The 21,411-nt window shown below is 38.4% G+C and overlaps 1 protein-coding gene across 1 annotated transcript in view; it reads left to right on the top strand.

Annotated features, from left to right (window-relative positions):
- Nucleotides 1-6,251: 6,251 nt before the first annotated feature.
- LOC110104395 (probable histone-arginine methyltransferase CARM1) overlaps nucleotides 6,252-21,411 on the top strand; it is a gene marked incomplete at its 5' end in the record, with an annotated part of 29,260 nt that continues 14,100 nt past the window's right edge. Inside the window, 6 exon segments of the mRNA XM_020833478.2 lie at nucleotides 6,252-6,389; nucleotides 6,569-6,672; nucleotides 6,781-6,879; nucleotides 6,965-7,034; nucleotides 10,840-10,936; nucleotides 17,253-17,307. Coding sequence (XP_020689137.1) covers nucleotides 6,252-6,389; nucleotides 6,569-6,672; nucleotides 6,781-6,879; nucleotides 6,965-7,034; nucleotides 10,840-10,936; nucleotides 17,253-17,307 — 563 coding nt within the window.

Raw genomic sequence — 21,411 nt, 5'->3', positions numbered from 1 at the left:
CAAATTTTTTTATTTTTTTTTCACATTGGTTCATGCTCCATATTGTTGACTTTCTTTTAACAAACCAAAATAAAAGATTAAAAGGTGATAAAAACCAAACCTTATCAGAGTAATAGACCTGTTTTTATATTATTATCATTGTCATAAAAAATAGATGTTGATAGATTAATTTTTATGACTAATTAAGAGTAAAATAGAGAAGGTTGAGCTGTGCTCAACTTATTTTATTAATCATTGCTTAGTTCATGCATTAATAATCTTTATATAATCTGATTATGATAATGTAGTGCTGATATTTTAATTATTTTTTAAGTGTATTTTATATTTATTAAATTTATGTTGAGATAAATGTAATATATGACTAATTAATCAAAATTTATAGTATAATAATCTCAAAATAAATTTAATGAATATAAAATTCATTGATGTGGTATACTTTGGGAAGAAGCAGGTTCACAAACAAAGAAAATGAAGAAGGCAATGTAACAGTAATGGCTTCAGCCAAGAAATTGTATTTCTTCAAAAACTGCCTCATTCTTCTTCTCCCGGAGAAGAAAATAGGGAATGCCATTGCTCAAAATGGCAAGAGACAAGCTGGCAGCAAAAACAGAACTGCAGCATACTAAATAAGGAAAAACTGTTGGTGGAGCAGCCACCACTAACGGTCATGATAAAACTTTAAATAAGAAAATAAATAACTATTAATTAAACTAACTAATGCTTAAGGCAAATAACTAAAGCAGCTCCCCGCGGCAGCTTGATGCACCGCATCATTCTCCCCCATCAACAGAAGAGTCTGAATCGGAAGAAGAAAGACTCGTGCCGGCTCCATCAGGTGGGTGATACGCAGCGAGATCGCTGATGTTGAAAGTTGATGACGTGCTGTAATGTTTGGGCAAGTCCACCACATATGCGTTGGGATTGATTTGTTTCATCACAGCGTATGGTCCAATTTTTCGTTTGCTCAACTTAGAGTAAGTTCCGGGCGGGAATCGTTCACGCCTAACCCGAATCATCACCAAATCTCCGGGTTTGAACGATCGTTCTTTCTTTGTTTTGTCTGCGTTTGCTTTGTATTTGGCATTAGAATCCAGCAGTTTAGCACGTACCTCGTCCAGCATAGTGGAGAATTGGGCTGTGAAATCGGCAGCAGGTTTGCTGTTGCACTTGGGAAGAACGGCTAAGTCCACGGTGTGATTGGGATTTTTCGTATAGACTATGCTGAATGGGCTTCGACCGGTTGAACGGTTAGTCATACTGTTATAGGCAAACTCGGCTTGCCCCAAAATTTCATACCACATTTTCGGGTGCTCCTACACTACACATCGTAGCATATTGCCTAAAGTTCTGTTTATGACTTCAGTCTGCCCGTCCGTTTGTGGATGATAAGCTGAACTCAGCTTTTAATCAGTGTGCAAACGCTTCCATAACTCCTTCCAAAAATTGCTAATAAACTTAACATCATGATCCGATGTTAAGCTCCTCGGCAAGCCGTGTAATCGAACGATTTCAGCAAAGAAAATTCGGGCCACATTCAGCGCATCAAAGGTCTTTTTGCACGGTACGAAGTGCGCCATTTTCGAGAACCGGTCTACAACTACCATGATCGAATCATGCCCTCGCTTCGTACGCGGCAGCCCCATTACAAAATCAAGACTTAAGTCTTCCCAAATGGTCTCGGGTGTAGGCAATGGCAGGTATAGACCGCTAAGCCGTCCCCCAGTTTTGTAACTTTGACAAACCGGGCACCTTTCGATAAATCTCATAACATCCCGGTGTAGATGTGGCCAGTAGAATCGGGACTGAAGCTGAAGATATGTGTTGTTCCGCCCTACGTGTGCTGCTAGACCTCCACAATGCACATCCTTGATTAGCTGAGGTCTCCATGAAGATTCAGGGATACACAGTTGAGCTCGACGGAACAAAAAACCGTGCCGGATAGTGTACTCCACGCTGGGATTTTCCTGGTGACAAGCTTCCCAAATGTCCTTGAAATCTGGATCAGATGCATATAGGTCCTTCAAGCATTCTAGCCCCGTGATCTCCGTTTGAAGTTGCGTAAGGAGTAAATTGCGACGACTGAGCGCGTCAGCGACCACATTTTGTTTACCCGATTTATGCTTCAGCACAAACGAAAATCGTTGTAAGAATAAAATCCACCTAGCGTGCATCCGATTGATGTGCTTCTGCTTGTTGATGAACTGAATTGCTCGATGATCACTGCACAAAACAAACTCTTGATGCAACAAATATGGCTCCCATTGCTTAAGAGCTCGTACCACAGCATACAATTCTTGTTCGTATACGCTCCACTTCTGACGGGACGGGCAAAGCTTCTCGCTGAAGAACTCTACAGGCCGATTTTCCTGGCTTAAAACTGCGCCTATCCCAATACCTGAAGCGTCAGTGTCGACATGAAATGGCTTGTCAAAATTGGGTAAGGCTAAGACTGGTGCAGTGGATAAGGCCTTCTTGATTTGATCAAAGCTGCTCGCCTGTTCTTCGCCCCATTGAAGCTGCTTAGATTTCAAACAATCAGTAATTGGGGCCATCACCGAACTGAAATTCTTGATGAAGCGGCGGTAGAAATTGGCAAGCCCGTGAAAGCTACGAACTTCCGTGAAGGACTTCGGAGTTGGCCAGCTCACGATGGCATCCACTTTCCGCTTATCAACATGAACACCTGCAGCTGAGATAAAGAACCCAAGGAAATAAACGGTAGAAACACCGAATTCGCACTTACTCGGGTTTAAGAAGAGCTGATTTTGCCGAAGGACGTTGAAAATGTCTGTCAAATGCGCAATGTGCTCAGCCAACGACGAGCTGAAGACTAAGATGTCGTCAAAGTATGCTACGCAGTTGACATTCAAAAATGGCTTGAGCACTTCGGTCATGAGCCGCATAAAAGTCGATGGGGCGTTACACAATCCGAACGGCATGACCCGCCATTCATAGAGACCATGACGAGTTTTGAAGGCGGTCTTCCACTCGTCACCAGGCCGAATTCGAATTTGGTGATAACCGCTCCGAAGATCAAGCTTGGAGAAGATACTAGCGCCCGCCAATCTTTCCAACAGCTCTTCCAACCGTGGTACTAGAAATCGGAATTTAACTGTGATTTTGTTAATGGCTCGGCTGTCCATACACATTCGTCAGCTTCCATCTTTTTTTGGAACCAATAGCGCGGGCACCGCGCAGGGGCTGAGGCTTGGTTGAATCAGCTGATTCTTCAATAGATCATCAACAAGTTCCTGTAGAATTTGGTGCTCTGTTGGACTCAGACGGTGATGAGGTAAATTCGGTAACGTTGATCCAGGCACGAAATCAATTTGGTGCTGCAATGAGCGTAGAGGTGGTAATGTAGTCACGACATCAGTTAGCACGTCCTGGAACTGATTAAGCAAATTCCCTATCAGCTCTTGTTCCACGGCCTTGTCATCTAAGGAGTTACGATCGGGTGCGGATTCCCGAATAATTAAAGCAAATAGAGGCGCATTCTCCTTGCAGGAAGCTAGCAAACCATTCCCTGTTACTACATGCAGTGCTGGACGGGCTGATTCCTTTTTAGAGTCTGTTGTGGGGGAATGTGGCAAGAGACGAAGTCGTTTTCCCTTCCATTCCAAAGTGTACGTATTGGCTCGTCCATCATAGATAGCACCGACGTCAAACTGCCATGTCCTACCAAGAATTAGGTGACAGACGTCCATTTCCACGACGTCACACAACACCTCGCACACATAGTGTTTTCCGATAGAGAATTGCACTCGGCATGTTTCAGTAACTGAAATTTCCATTCCCTTTTTAACCCAGCTAATCTTGTACGGCTGGGGGTGTTTGGTCGTCTTGAGTTGTAAGGCTTGCACGACCACCTTGGACACCACATTTTCGGTGCACCCACTGTCCACTAGAAGATCACAAACCTTGCCGCCAATGGTGCATTTCGTCTTAAATATGCAATGTCGCTGCGACTGTACAACCTTGCGTGGGGCTAACAATAACTTCTCAAGCACACAGATTAACGGCTCACCATCATCTGCAATGACGTCTTCTACTTCGACTTCTTCCTCGAACAATTCGTTCTCTTCCTCGCCTTCACCTTCCAGAAGTTGCAATTGTTGACGGTTTGGGCACTCATTCGATTTGTGTCCTGGTTGAAAACATCGGAAGCACTTGAGACCTTGTGGTCTCGGATAAGGATTCTCCTTGCCGGGAAAATTGGGCTTAACTGGTGCTTTGGGATCATAAAGAATTTTGGGTGGTTGTGAACTCCCGCTGCCCTCAGCTGCTACGGGTGTCTTACGCACAGCTGATCCCGATGGCTTTGCTAAATCCATTCCAGTTTCCACGTTCTGCTTGCGATAGGTACCGCTTCTTGAGTGCCGCCCCAACTGAATTTCGGCCTTGAGAGCGAAATTCACAGCCTGCGAAAGTGACCACACTGAACTTAATTCCAATTTATCCTGGATGCTCTCCTTTAAACCTCCTATGTATCTGGCTACGAGCTGGTTTGACGTCTCGTTCAAATCATTCCTCGCCGATAAACTATAAAATTCTTCGGTGTATTCGCTAACTGAGCGATTACCTTGAGTGCAATGTTGATATTTCAGGTATAGCATTTGTTCGTAATCGGTCGGAAGAAAATGCCCGCGTAGCAATTGCTTCATTCTGCTCCAACTGCGGACTGGTCCGCGGCCTTCCCTGCGACGGCACTGCAGTAACTGTGACCACCATGCGCTAGCTCCGCCCTTGAGTCTACACGCCACATATTTGACCTGCTTTTCCGGCTCGATCTCCATATAATCGAAGAAGTTCTCGACTGACCGCTCCCAGTCTAAATAATCTTCGATATGCAATCTCCCATCGAAAAACGGAATGTCCAGCTTCACTCGAAACTCGCCCTGATGTCTGTCTCGTCCAGCATAACGCCGAGGGCGTCGTTCTGCCAGGTCTGCATCAGAATCGGAAAAACCTTCCGGATTGAAAGTGTTCTGATCTTCCTCCGAATCTGAAAATTCGGGAATCAATACTGCGCGCCGCCTATTTCGATTCTGAAATCCCCGGTTGTCCTCAGCGGGGGTGATGGTGTGCGGAATCGGTCGTCCGGCTCGGAAAGGAACGTCTCCCGTCCGAACAAGAGGTGGTTCGCGACGTAAAGCTGCGGTTAGACGATCTACTGCAGCTGTGAGATCATCCAGCCGTTTCTCGACTCCAGCGTGCGCAGCCCAAAGTGCCTCCAAACTTCGGTTATCCTCGCTCGTCGCACGCTTGCTGGACTCTGCCATCTTTCCAAGCCGCTGCTCTGATATCAAGATGATGTGGTATACTTTGGGAAGAAGCAGGTTCACAAACAAAGAAATAGAAGAAGGCAATGTAACAGTAATGGCTTCAGCCAAGAAAATGTATTTCTTCAAAAACTGTCTCATTCTTCTTCTCCCGGAGAAGAAAACAGGGAATGCCATTGCTCAAAATGGCAAGAGACAAGCTGGCAGCAAAAACAGAACTGCAGCATACTAAATAAGGAAAAAACTGTTGGTGGAGCAGCCACCACTAACGGTCATGATAAAACTTTAAATAAGAAAACAAATAACTATTAATTAAACTAACTAATGCTTAAGGCAAATAACTAAAGCAGCTCCCCGCGGCAGCTTGATGCACCGCATCATTTATGATTTATGAACAGCACTTGGTCTTGCCTTTGTTCAACCTTAGTTGCGTTTTGTACTGTTGTCTGTGTTATCACCTATGAAAAAGACTGAAAATGAAGGTTTATTTGGATGACCCAGGCCACCTTTGGTTCTTGTATTATGCATTTAGATAATATTTTGATGGAATAGTCGATCCAAGCTCATGGAGCCCAATTTAATATATTTTCTTTTGCTCAACATTTAATATCATACAGGTCTCAAATATAGTTTTGTGGATTATTTGTTAGGATGGATGAAATTTGGCTTCTTTTTCATAGAAAAAAAGGTATGGTAGGATGAACTCTCTTATCAACTTAAAGGAATCCTTAAGAGGGCACTTAAGCATTGTTTTGTTAAATGTGGAGGTTCTTTGGTTGTAAGTGCCATGGAAAACAAATATATGATGGTATATTTTTCTAAATTACTATGATTTTTTTTGTTAGCTGCAATGGAAATAATATTTTGACATGGTCATTTGCATAAATTCTTCTCATGAGGAAAATATAAATGACTTTATTCTTTTTACATTTAGCTGTTGTTGTGAGTATTTTCAATTCTTTCCAACAGGTGCTTTGGAAAACAGATCAAATGTTCTTAAATGCAAGTTTGATGACAAAATAGAGGCTACTTCTGCCATGATGTACTTCCATTACTATGGACAGCTGCTTCATCAACAAAATATGTTGCAAGATTATGTCAGAACAGGTTAACCAAGTGGACTGATTGCTGTTTGTTTACCGGATTTCAATGCATATGACTCCTAGTGCTGTAGATAAACCTTCTTTTGGACCAGTATTTATGTGATTGTACTTCTGTGAAATGTAATTCCCGAAACAAAGTAAGCCCCTGCAGATTATTGATTCATACTTGCATTCCACTTTCAGGAACTTATTTTGCCGCAATGATTGAAAATTGTGCTGACTTCAATGGCCGCATTGTGGTGGATGTTGGCGCTGGTAGTAGCATCCTTTCCTTATTTGCTGCTAAGGTACTTCACGATAAAGATTTAAGTAAAATTTATGCCATGATGAAATGTAATGTAGATATTTCCATCTTCTATTAATATTCTTTTCAAAGATTTATTGGTAACATTCAGGCTGGTGCCAAACATGTTTATGCCATTGAAGCATCAGAAATGGCAGACTATGCTTGCCAACTGGTTGCTGGAAATCCATCTATTGGGAACAGAATAACGGTTTGTTTATGTTCCATATTATCACACCATACTTTTAAACCTAAATTCTGTCTGCTTTGCAGTTTTACATGTCTATGATTAGCAGGTCATCAAAGGTAAAGTGGAGGAGGTGGAATTGCCTGAGAAGGCTGACATTTTGATTTCAGAAACAATGGGTATGATCCTGGCGATTATATATATATATATATATGCTGTTATGTATATCTTTATGTGATTTTCTTATGATGACAATTCCAGATTTGAATATAAACTTTTATAATCAATTTTATGTTGGTGGACCGTAGACAATATTTCTACCATTAGCAGGCTTCATTTGCTAATGACGTGTTGTGCTATTTTATATGAAATAAACTTACCGCCGGTCTTATAGAGATGAGCAAAATGCTCTGAGAGGTTTTTAATGTTCATGAAGCACTAGAGTTAGTTGTATTTTTCACTTCCACTATTTTGGAAGGCAAATTTTATACCAATTTAATGTAGTTTCTAGTCCAAATTAGGTGCAATGGACAATAGAACTTGAAATGTATTCAACTTTGCATTATGGGTAAATGTTTTTTTCATAGTTTATCTCATATATATATTTTTTGAAACCTTGAGCCACAAACCAAGCTTTGTATCTTTATCCATGTGCTTTAAATTTATTGTGAATATATATTTACTTTTAGTCACCTTCTTATTCTTAGGATGATCAACAGTTTGCCAAGTTCCATTTTTTGGAGGGCTCTTATTTTTTTCAAAATAAAATTCTTCCACCATGGTTCCTGAAGTGCTTCATGGATGCTACATGTTATAGCAATATTGTTGACCTTGGTGATAAAAGCTTTGAACGTAGGAAGTAGCTATGAGTAAGTTATGGAATAAAAAAATAGGATGTTTGGTGCATGATCTTATCCCATTCTTGAATGCAACATGTAAATCCAGATTATCAATAGCGCCGTCATTCAGATTCTGCTTGGGGTTTGATTATTAGCTAGGTTGAGAGGCTTTAGGTCTTGTACATTAAGCCAAACAAGGTTTTCTTTTGGTAGGACCTCTCCCCTGACCTATCATTCCTTTAGTTTTAGAGAAATTTAGATTAGAATCAATTATTTGAATGGGAACATGTAAAGCATTTGGGTAAATGTGCGAAGGGATAGTATGTTCCTAGTGGCCTTATTCATAGAGTTTTTGATGAGGACATGAGCAGGAGATTTCGATGCGTCTACCATCGGAGGAATTGTAGATCGACGACTACGATTCAGAGTCTCTATTTATGATGCATTTATGTATTTCTTTTATTTATATTTCAATTTTTACCATTGTGCCCCTATGAGGGATTTCTTTTATGTTGTAGCCCCCATAGCATTTGAGTCTTTTTATTTTCTCTTATTTTGAGACCTATATATAGATGTCTTCACTATTGTATGAGGTTAATGATTGATTAATGAAAATTTCAGCTTTTGTTCTTCATCTCTTTATGAGCTCTTGAGAGAAGAGAACACTAAGAGAGGGCCAAGCAATACCCGCCAGCCACCGGTAGAGACCGGGCTCGCGATTTATATCTTTTTATTTTTATTCTTCCTTCCTCTTCCTTACAACCGCCGACCACCTTGCCTTCAACCCCTACTGCCGGCCACCTCATCCCTTTCCACCTCAAGCCGCCGGCCCCTCCTCCCATACCCCAACCGACGGCTCCTAGCCTCTCCGTCATCCCCTCCCTTCACAGACCCTAAGCCAACTCCTTCTCAAGCTGCCGGCCTACAAATCCCATGCCCAAACCGCCGGCCTACCCATCCCATCCCTCTTGAATTCCCTTCTATTATACCATTACTACTTTCCTAATTTAGCCCATATATTATTTGGAAAGTTTCCTAATTGAAATTCAAATGAATTTGAATTTTAAATTCTTTCCTAAATAGCATGCACCTATTTTAGGAAGCCCCTTAATCACCTTAAATATGAAATTAATTCGGATTTGATTCTCCTATCAACAATTAATACAAGGGTCCACATACATCGAATGTGGACACCCTTTTCTCCTCTTCCATTGCCTCTAGAAGCTTTTAGATGCATTGCTATTATAAAAACACAAACACATTAAGTAATGACATTGAAAAATGTGAGGGTACACAATCATAATGCATTAAAAAGCATTGTAAGTGTAATGTGTAGATGCTTTAGAAAATGCGCAAGTACATTAAAAAGTACTAAGGATGCAAACGCATAAACACATGCAAATATATCGTGTAGGAGCATTGAAAGTGCACAAGCACATTAAAGACCATGTAAGTACATCGTGTAATTGCATCATAAAGCATGCAAGTACACCATATAATTGTATAAAAAATATATAATTGCGTCATGCAGGCACATCGAAAAGTGCGTAATATAAGTACTTTGACATCATACAGGCTCACTGTGCAAACATGTTGAAAAGCATGATAATGCATCATGCAAGTGAACCAAAGAAATAAAAATGCATGAAAATGCACACGACACATCAAATTGTTGAAATTCATTTTACTTGCAAGTGCTATGTCCAAGTACATCGAACTCTTAAATTTGAGGTTTGAGAATGTTGCATTGGTTAAAATAAAAAAAGTAATTTAAATTATATTAAAAACTCAAGGCATTAAAATGAGATTAGTTGGGGCTCATTTTGGTCATCCTTACAGAGTCAGAAGAACATTTTGGTCGTTATCACTTAATAGGAAATATTATGGTAAGTCAAGTATCATTTAGGAATTCTTCTGTAAAGTTCTGTAGTTCTGTATCATCATATGTGGTTTTGAGTTGCCATGCTGTTCTTTTGTTGATTTCTATCTATAATGGAGGACAATCTTTAATCCTTTTATCCTTTATGAGTAGGCCATGACTTTATCCGTGGAAAAGAAGATTAGTCAAGAGACACAGAGAGGGATCAAAAGGAATGTTTGTAAAACAAAAATGAGAGAATGGTTAGAGAAGGTGTGGGAGGAGAAGCTGGTGTTGATGGAAGGTAGAAGGGGAAGGCGAGATGCATATTTCTTGGCCATGGATGAGCCACATTTAATGACTGTTGTCAAGGTGATCCTGATGAGTTTGAGGAGTTAGTAGCTTGTGAATTGGATTGGATTTCTTCAATTCTTGCCTGAGTTGCCTCTAGTGACATGATTTTTGGTGGGAAATGAAGGCTTGTGATCAAGAGAAGAGTTAGAAGGGGGAAAAGAAACTTTAACTGGTTATGTCCGAGTGATGGCCATAATGTTCTTGAGAGGAAAAGAAGAGAAAGAAAGAAGTAATGTAATCCATCTCTCCAAACGTTTATATGCTTGTCTTCTTTATGTATGCGCCTAACATGTGTCTGATTCCACCTCGAGACTTTTTTAAGACTGTTCTTGCTTATTAGCTTAGTGAAAGCAGGTCTAATTAGCTTGCCATTTGATGATCGACTATATGTTTAGATCTAAGGGTGCATGGCAACCACTATAGTATTCTTGCACCAACATTAGCATTTAATTGTGTATTCAGGCAGTACAATGATAATCTCGTCAATTGTTGATTAATATGCTGGAGTTAGAAAAATACTGGTTTTCTGGATTTTGGATTTTGCTTTGTTTTCTTAGTGTAGTCCACTGCCGTTTGTCTAGCAACCTGCTTTTTCTAAAGTTTTGAATAGTGACGAAAATCAGTGAAAATTGATATCTTTTTTTCTTATTATTGTCCATTGTTATTGTTGTTGTTGTATTGTCCATTGTTATTTTAATGGGTTGAATAATTCTAATTCACTAGTGCGATTTATGTTTTTTTTTTTTAAATTTATTTATTATTTATTATTTTTATTTTTACTAGTGCGAGTTATGTTACTTTTTAGTTTCTACTTTAGTGTTGTTGATTCATTAGTCCTTCCACACTCTTTCTTGACGCTAGTGCTAGCAGAACCATATTTTTGGACTTTTGCTTTTTCCGTTGAATGTATGTAACACCTTTTAAAGCTTTCAGGCACCTTGCTAGTCAATGAAAGGATGCTGGAATCATATATCATTGCAAGAGATAGATTCCTTGTCCCAAATGGAAAAATGTTTCCTTCAATTGGGAGGTTAGAATGTTTTTTGGAAAAGCATTTTTAATTGCTTCGCATTGTAATCCTGATAAACTAGTTTTAACTATTTATTTACCTCTTAATTATTGTTTGTATTGAGACGATGACATCTATTTTACATGTTATCTGAATGTAAGAGTTTTGGAACAAAATTGTGTAGAAAAAACCTTCGATGTGGTAGTTGAAGAAAACATTGAAGCAACTAATGCAGTGGTGGCTTAGCTTGGCTTAATGAAAAGCCAGCTTGACTAGATTGCCAGTTTCGTTCAGCCTTACTTTAATGGGCTGATCGTAAGCTCAGGTGCTGTGCATCAGCTGGACCTCATTTTTGTCTGAGTTATGTGATGAGCTCATCGAAGCCTTGTCCTTCCACCCCTTAATGTGGTCTACCCTCTCCCAAAGACTTACCTATTTCAAGTATTTCACTCTAAGCAACCCCATTTCACACACCCACACCCACACCCACACCCACACGCCCACCCCCACCTATGCGGACCAAACATCCCGACAACTATACATCTCCAATCTCCATACACACAAACCCACAGGGAGACACCACCATGCAATAAGAAAAACTAAAACAAAATTTTTGATTAAGATGACTTTTCCTTTATTTTCTGATCTGTTACAGGGAAATGTGGTTACTTATCAAACTCTTAGGGGTCTAAAGGAACCATAAATTTGGTCTCATATCTGATTCATAGGGATCTAAAGACCCATACCTGCTCACAAAATGCTCCCGTTGTATGCAGTTTTTTTAGTTGAGCTCTTAATTATCTTTTGGAATTTCAGTTTCTTCAACTTTGTAAGTATATGAGGAGATTTAATTGACTTTAAGTATATTAGGGAATTAGATGGACAAAAAGGCTCGCTGTCTAACTTGTTTTCCTTTTTGACTAATTGATCCCCCTCTAGCTTAAGCCTTCAACACCTTTGCAAACCTCGAGTTTTTTTGCTTTAGCTTAGCTTTATTAGACGTTGATTTTTGATGATTGTACTACAGCCCTGTGAAAGAAATTATTTGAATAGAGTTGTTAGAAATGTGATATTGAAGTTCAGTGGAGGTTGATTCTATAATATTCCCAAATTAATTATCCTAAATTATAGGAAATTGGCTAAGTGAGTGCTGCAGCACCAAGCTCTTAGATGTTTGAGCACCAAGCTCTTAGATGTTTGAAATTTGAGAGAGCATTGCGGCGTTGGGTCTGAAAATTTATTTTTTAAATAAAAATATCTAAAACCTTTTTATCAAAACCATCGCCATCACCTCTCCCTTCCACGTTTATTCCTTAGCTAGGTGAGAGTAGAGAGAGGCATGGGGAGAGAAAGGAAGCGAGGGAAAGAAGAAAGAGAAAGCTGGGTTCAGGTCGGTATTTTTTGTTGCTCCAGTTATAAAAGTTGCTCTAATCGTGTTAGGTAACCCTAAACCTTTTTCTATTTTCAATGATTTAGTGTTTTTTCCTATTTTCTCCCTCCTAAACCGAATAAATATGCATTATCTCCTATTTTAGTGATTTTTCATCGTGTTACTTTGATATGTAGTAGATATTGACACCCTGAATATTTTGATTGGTTTTTATTAAAATTTAATAAGTTGATTTTGCTTATATGTCATTTTAATTGAACTGAGTAGTATAATATTGAATATAAAATAATTAGGACTTAGGAGTTAATATATATATTTACATGAATTACATGACATGCATATATTTGTTATTCATTTAGTGATGTGATACAATCAACATAATTGCAGGATTTTATTAAGAAATTTGTTTTAGCAATGAATTTATATGATTAATGTTTCACTAAGTTAGGATTTTCAGCTTTTGTAGTTATCGACTTTCTTCTAGCATGCGATTTCACGATAGATTAACATAACGATTCAAGACAATAACAAGACGATAGCAAGAAAAATATGCAATTAACAATAATCCGACACTTAACAAATATAACTTTCATCTTCGAGTTTCCCTTTTGCTCACTCTCTAGAAGTAGGGTTAACGGAGGAGGGATGTCAACAATCCAAGTGATGCCACTAAAAGACAGAGGAGGCCGACGATCTTGATCAACGGGAAGTTGGCCAGAGTTGGAGAGGCAGGAGGTCATCCTGCGATCTTCCACTGTCCTGTAGTTTGTTGCTCGTCGATGACGTCCACCAAAGTAAAGCGAATACGCTCAACGTATTCCTCGACGGTGCCTTCAGAACTAAATCCGGGATCGAAGAAAGGTGATTGAATGATGTCGATCTCCTCTTGAGAATTGTAAATGAATCCGTGATCAACTTCCGGATCTGCCATCCATGAGCTTGAAAGTATCCGCATGGTTCTTTGGTGGAGCCGACGGTAAGAAGGAGAGGAGAGGATAGGGGCGGGTAGAGCTAGGGTTTGAATGGTGGAAAGAGATTTTCAGAAAATCTAAAATTAATTCAGTTTTTCCTAAGAGGGAAGGGAGGAAATAATTTGAATTTCAAATTATTCCACAAAGGGAAATGGGCGGCGGTTTAGGAGGAAATTAGGGAGAATTTAAATGGAGTTAAGAATTTAAATTGGAGAGAGAGGGGGGACTTAATGGGGCTGACCATATAGAGGAGGGAGAAGGGAGCTTGTTTTAAGTATGTGGGCAAAACCATAAATCTGAAATTAAGTTCAGATTTTATGCATTAATTAGAGGGGAGAGGGAATTTGAATTTCAAATTCAAATCCAATGTGGGCTTGGAGAATAAAAGGCAAAAGAGGGGGTGAGGCCCATGCATGGGGCGGAAACAAGGTGAGAGGGAGAGGGGATTGGGGAAATAATTATGGGTTTCCTAATTTAGCTTTGCAAATTAGGTATGAGGGAATAAAATTCAATTTAATTCAAAATTGAATTGGATCTCATTTAAAACTTTCATAATTTGGCTTTATTGGATTAGGAAACTATTTGAAATTCAATTCTAGGGATTAATGGAGGGAAGGGCCGGCGGTTGAACTTTCGGTGGGGTGGTGGAGGAGGGACGACCGGCGGGTGGATTGGGGCCGGCGGCTTGGGCGGCCAAGTGGGGGAGGGTAGCTGTCGGGTTGTTTAGGGCCGGCTCTAGGAGGAGAAACTGGGAGGGGTTTGGGGAGGCCGGCGGGTAGATGGCTAGGAGAAGAGGTGGATGTAGAGGAAAAGAGAAGAGATCGTAGAACTGCGAACCTTGGAATCCTCCGAAGGTTGACGGATATTGCTTTCACCCACCTAAGGTTTCTCCTCTCAAGAACTTACTTAGAGATCAAGCAAAGAAATATGAAATTTCATTCATAATTCATCATTAGAAAAAAATACAATGACTGGGCCTTCATATATAGGCCTCCAAAGCACAAAATGTAAAAGATACAAATGCCCTCAGACTACAACATGACACAAATCTCTCATAAGGGTACAAGTGGAAAACTGAAAAAATAATTAAAAGAAATGCACTAAAACATCATAAAAGAAACTATGAATCGTAGCCGTTGATCTACGATTTCGCCAATGGTAAGTATGTCGAAATCTCCGATGGATGTCCTCATCCTTTAGTCTAACATGTATTTTTGGCATATTAAAGGCATATTGATGAATTTAATGATAGTGTTGCCATTATGCTATAATGATATGAAATGTGTGTAAAAGAAAAAAAAGGTTGGTAGAAAATAATTAACTGATTCACTTTGTTGGAGATATGTTACCCTATATAGGAGGGTGGGCCGACGGGCTTTCTTTTAAATAAGGTTTGTAGTGTAATCCTAAATGATATGAAAATGGAGGTATATGGAGATTGACTGATATGATATGATACACCGATAAACAAGAAGTGATGACTTATTATATGAAAGCCATCTGACTTGTGATATATGATATGAGATTGATTCATAATTTCAAGACTCATATGATTGAGACTAGCTCCTATAAGGTTGACCTATAGGATTGGATACAGGAAAAATGCAACAGGCAGCCGAATGTCTTATATTGCTTGTATATGCATATGACATGAACATATATGAAAATTTGCACAAATAACATAATATAATATGATATGCACATGATACAAGATTTGTTTGATACAAGTACATGATATGACTAACAAGATTAATACAAGGACATATAATACACACAAAATACATGATATGTATATTGCATTGTATATGATAGAAATACATGACATACATGCATTGATACTTGATATAATACGACATGCATAGAACATACGTTCGCTATCATAATATTGTAGGTATATTGATGTACATGGAATACATATAATACAGCAAGTCAGCAACAAACAACAACAACATCAAGCCTTTGTCCCACTATGTGTGGGGTCAGCTACATGAATCCTTTTTCGCCATTGTGTTTGGTTAAAAGTCAAATTTTCATTTAAATCTAATAAATAAAGATCATTTCTAATATTTTCTAACCAAGTCTTTTTAGGTCTACTTCTGCCTTTCTTAACATAAGTCGAATCTAATACCTCAACTTTCCTAACCAGGTCATTGTAAGTATAATTTATTAACATGCATAAATTCATAACATACTTGTGACATTGTAAGTATAGTAATTACAAAACCAATTGATTCTCTGTATGTCTACCAATCACTCATCATTGAATCTGAATTATATTGCTCTTAATAATTTCAATTGCTTATATTTACTGTTACATGACGGAAATGATACCGCTTATATTTACTGTTACATGACGTTACAGTTCATGTTTGTACTTATATGGATTGAATGATTATATGCATTTTTTTTTTTACTGCCGTGCATTAATTTTGGTTATAGGTTTTGATAACCTACTGAATTGTTAGCTCATTATGTAGTTTTTTTATGTTTTCAGAGAGCGATTAGGATCTAGTGGAGTGAAACAAATCATGATTCAGGTTTTATTTTCTTTTTTGTAGTTTGTTTTTATTCTTTTGTTGTTAGAAGTATAGAGCGATAGACTGATGGTTGATTTATCTCTTGGCAATTGTAAATTGAATTTTGATAAATGAATATACAAGTGTTCTGATGTATATGATTTATATTTTCTTTCGTTGGATTCGTTTATATTAGTGAATTATTAGAAGCTCTGGTCGATTAATTAAGAGATGAATTAATTTTTTCAAATTTAGGTTTGAGGTATCATAGATTCTGATTTGAAATTAATATGGGATTTAAACAACCACGCAGTTCGGTCAACCATATGAAGGAATTAAGGTGACTGAAATCTTGAGAATGCTCATTTGTATATTAAGTAACTTACATCCATTTAGCTTAGGAAAGTGATCTTATTAGAAGGGGCTTACAAAAACTGAGAAGCAAGTGCAGGTGGTTATTAAATTCGGACTGTTCCTGCAGGAGTAAGAAGAGAATGCCTTCTAGAAATCAATCTCGCAAAATCTTCTTTATGGAACTATCCAACATAGTAAGAAGATCACTCTATCTCAGTTTATTGGATGATAACCTTTTTGTTGAATCTCTCTTACAATGTTGCCACCCATGAACACCACCATTATTTAATCTTGTCCTGGAGGGATGATGGAGGGCCACAAATTTAACAGTGTGGTGGGAAGTTTGAATCGTAGTAGAATAGAAGTTGGGCTTATGATTTCCATCATTGGCATTGATAGGTGATAAATGACTACTAATCAATTTTCATAATTTTTTTTATAGAAGTTGTATTTTTTTTGAATGGTCTGAACTCAAAAAGCAACCCTAAAAGAGAAAATTGTTATGATCAAATTAGATGAATTTTGTTTTAAAGATAGTTTGGGGATAGAAAGCTATCCCATAAAAAGTTCATGCTATTTGAAAATTTATATAGATTTGGAATTTAAATCCAATGACAATTTTATAATTTTGGTATTTCAGAAAATTCAAAATTATAAAATATAACATTTTGAGTAGAAATTTTATGGCAAGTAGTGCTCTAATTGAGAGTAGATGATTGGTCATATGCATTATTTTTTGAGTTTTGTGGAGTTTTTGATGAAGTTTAAAAGTTGTGACTTGTACCATCTATATTGATTGAGTTGTGACTCATACCACCAATATTATTAAATAGTGCTTTAGGTGTATTTAGTATGGTTTTCTGATAGGAAATACTTGATTCCAAGTATTTCCTAATCACTTTAGTCAAAGAGCTTTAGGTGTATTTAGTATGGTTTTCGTTCATGAACATGGAAAAGGTTTTTCAGTTTATTTATCCTTCTACTTTCCAGCAGTTTGCGTTGATATTCATGTTTGTACACTTAATCGTTTTATATCTTTAGTTTTATCCGAACAAATATATGTACGATTATATGTTTTCTGATTTGTTAGTTTTGCTGCCTTGTAGAATACACGTGGCACCTTTTAGTGATGAATCTCTCCACACTGAAATTGCTATTAAGGTAATATTAGGGATAAATCTCGCTTAATAGCTTGTATTTGCTTCTCTTCCTCTTATGTTGCTTGTCTTTTGTTTTGCTTTATCCAAAATCTAATCATTACGTTCAAATGCATTCTATAAAGACAATATTGCTCAACTGGGATGATTTTATAATGACCTCATAATTCCTGTTTCTGCTTTTATCTGGTGGTTTTAGGTTGCTAAAAATGGTTGGATCTTACATAAAAGAGGCTTTAGCTTATTATGTTTGATTTTGATTACCTTTTTTGATGAGTGAAAGCCCAACAGAATCCCTTGACTATAAGTAAATGCTCAATTTACTCCCAAACTTTCATGGTGATTCAATTTATTTTTTGTACTAAAACTTGATGTGAAACAATCAAGAATTGCACGGGAAATTTTAAAAGAATTACAAAGTTTGCTACTTGAAAATTAAAGTTTCATAAGGCGAGATTCAAGAGCTTTCAATTGGCAAAATTATTATGATAAGCAATTACAAGACTTGAAGTTTGGAACAATTGAAGATAAATATGAAATTATGACAATAAAAACAAATGCGTAGTAATACAATCCCACTATTAATATTTAGAGAATTCACTATGAGTTACCATGCTCACTCACGCTCAAAGTATGGCTTAGCGGAGGAAGGCTTTCAGCACGCCCAACGATGCCACGAGGACGGTCGCAACGCCAATGGTCTTGATCCACGGAAAGGTCGGCGGTGGTGGAGATGGCACGGGTGGATGACCGAGATGGCACGGGTGGATGACCGTTGATGGTCCAATCTTAGTACGAGAATTGGTAGTCAACGATCTCCACGAGGGTAGGGAGGATTCGATTCAAGTAATCCTCGACAGTATTGTCAAAGCCAAACCCGACGTTGAAGAAGGGCAATCGAGCGATGTGGATGTCTCCGTAGACGTCGAGTACGAATCCGCTATCAACTTCGGGATCCGCCATTCATCCTTGCTGGCAATGAAAGAACACCAATAAGGAGAAAGGAGATATGAGGTGGTGAGGGAGAGCACTTGTGGTTTGAGAGGAAGGAAGAGGGAGAAGAGAGGGGCGGCGGTTTTCCAAGAGAGAGCAATTAGGTTTAGGCCAAGAGCAATATATCTTTAATAAAAAAACTTGCATTAATTTCAGGTTTTAAGTGGATTTGGAGGGAAATTCAAATTGAAATTAATTTCAAATTTCAAAGGAGTTAAAGGGGAGTTAATGGGCAAATAATGGGAGCCCATCAAAGGTGGCCGGCAGCTTAGAGAGAGAGGGAGGGAGGTTATGAAATTTGAAATCCAAATCAATTACAATTAATGCATTGAATTAGCATTAATGGGGCTTTCACCCTAGCATGGCCGGCGGCTTGTAGAGAGAGAGAGAGGGAGGAGATTGGGGAGATTTAAAAGCTTCTAAATGCAGCCCACCAAATAAGGAGGAGAAATAATTAAATCCGCTTCAATTTAAAATTAAATTGAATGAGATTCAAACTTTCTAAATATGGCGGAGGGCAAATTAGGAAAGATTTGGAAATTCAAATTTGAATTTCAAAATTGGGGAATTCTCTTTCCTAACTCAAAAAGGGGTTTATTTTGGTAAGGTATCATGATGTCATTACTCCTCAATAATGGTGAGGGCAAAGAGGGAGGCCGGCGGTATGGTGGAGGGGAGATAGGAATCCGGGTGGGGATTTTGGGAGTAGGTTGATGATAGGGATTAGGGAAGATTTAGTGGGTGATAATCGAACAATTGGGGTGGCCGGACTTGAAGTTGGAGGTGGAGGAAGTGGAGTCGTCGGCTTGGGAGCAAGTGGGGGGAGGGTGGTGGGTAGGGAAGAAAGTTGAGGGGAAAAGATAACGACCACGAGCCACAGACTCCTCCAATGACTGGTGGGTATTGCGCTCGCCCTTATCTTGGGCTTTCTCTCTCACTTCTCTCTAGCTCTCATGCAAGAAGAAGAAGACGAAACAAGATAAAGTTTTCATTCAATCATTCATTAACCAATACATAAGAGAATGACCATATATATAGGCCTCACAATGACAAATAAACAAAAGACAACAATGCCCCTCGGGCTACAATAGTGACCAACTACCCATAAGGGCAAAAACGGAAAACTAAAGAATTAATAATGACTAATACATAAAATGCGTCAAAAGTAGAGACTCCATCGTGGCCATCGATCTCCTGTGTCGCCTCTGATAGACGCGTCGAAATCTCGTATCGATGTCCCCATCAAAACTCAACTTTAAGAAGCAATAAAAAAGTCGTCCCAAACGAAGAGTTAGTCCCGACTTTGTTCACAATCCAAACATGGTTCTGTTAACTTATTTTTCTCATTTAAATCTAAGCTCGCACAAGTTAAACGGGATGAAGAAAGGTACCAAACGTGGAACATTGGAGATATTGCATTGAAATTATATGCTGATTCATCGGGAACTAAGACCATAACAACAAATATAGTTCAAAGATCAAATCAATCTGACATTAAGCTATGCTTTCCTGTACATAAAGATTAATAAGCTTTAAACTATGATGACAACCCAAAATTCATAGTAGGAAGAATATAGTTTAATATTGCTAATGTTAATTTCATAAAGGTAATGTAAATTTATGATCATGTAACAAACTTTATGGTTTATAGTGGATGATTCAACATATTTTTTGTAAATTGCAATCCATGAAAGCTTTTATGTGCATCATGTTCTAAAAAATATATATCAAGAATTAGATGAAATTCCCATTACATCCACTTTTGAAAGAAGTTTCTTGCTCACAAGCTTTTATACCACGACATATCATTTAAAAAAGTAAAGGTAAGAGAAATCGTTTCAATTAAACTCCTTCAAGTCTTTTCAGCTATTCATTATCCAACATGCATACAAAAGCCATTAAGCTTAGAAGAACCATATAGCCCATTTTGTACAGCACAACCACTATTACAATCTGGTTTCAGGAAATATCTCTATTTGATTCCGTTAAATATGAATTAAAGCAAGTGAAAAGCATTTAATATGGTTCTTCTTATATAAAAATATAAACTTAATTGTTATGGAAGAACATTAAGAAATTACTTTGACAGCAAATATTCATAGATCAAGGAAGAGAAAAAAGATGGTTAAAGCTTAAAACAGTAGCAGGCTGATGTGAAACAAATTCACATCAGCGGGAGTTACTTAGGAAATTAAAGATAGCAAATTAACAAAGTGTTTTCACAATAAATTTATTACTTATAACAATGATTGACCCTTAGAATTCTTAGTTTTTAACTTGCTTAGGCAAAGAAGAGCGAAGTCGGTTAACCAAACAATTTAAGAAAACGCAAAGATCAATTGTAAAACTATGGCGATAAACAAGATTCCGCGATTTAATAATGAGAACTTTCACCTTTGGAGCCCATACGCTCAACTAGTCTAGGCTTTTAGCGGAAGAAGAGTCTCCACATTAGAACCGAGGTCACTGCGAGGAAGAAAGAGCCTAAGATCGTCGTTCTTGGATAGGTGGCCAGAGTGGTGGAGGATGACGGTCGTCCAAGGATGATCCAGCGTCCCTTTGATCTTTGCTCGTCGATCACATCCACTAAGGTGTAATGGATACGGTCGATGTAATCTTCAATGGTATCGTCGAAATCGAAGCCCACGTCAAAGAACGGTGATTGGAGGATGTCAACTTGATCTCGCTCGTCATGTACGAATCCAAAGTTCCATTCAAATTCGGGGTCCGCCATGCATGGTGGTAGCGAGTGATGAAGACAAAGAGGGGAGAGGAGAGAGCAAAACGTGAGCTCGTGGAGGGAGGAGAGTCACGGGTGGGAGAGGGGCTAGGGGCGGGTGGAGTTGTGGGGGAGAAAAGCTAGAATCTGAAATTTATTTCAGATTTCCGGAATTGGCATCCTTCTAATTTTAATTTCAGAATTTGAAATTGAAATTAAGATTAGGAGGGAAGGGGTTAATGAGGTATTAAAGACAATTAAAAGGGGGAGAGGTATGAGGGTTGGCCGACCATGTAGAGAGGAGAGAGGTGGGAAATTTTAACTAGGTGGGGACCACAATTAATTAATCAAAATCTGAAATTTAGATTTCAGATTTTAATTATATCATGTAACTCC

The sequence above is a fragment of the Dendrobium catenatum genome, unplaced genomic scaffold, assembly GCF_001605985.2.
Source record: "Dendrobium catenatum unplaced genomic scaffold, ASM160598v2 fragScaff_scaffold_104, whole genome shotgun sequence".
Lineage (NCBI taxonomy): Eukaryota > Viridiplantae > Streptophyta > Magnoliopsida > Asparagales > Orchidaceae > Dendrobium > Dendrobium catenatum.
This window is presented reverse-complemented; position numbering and strand designations above follow the sequence as displayed.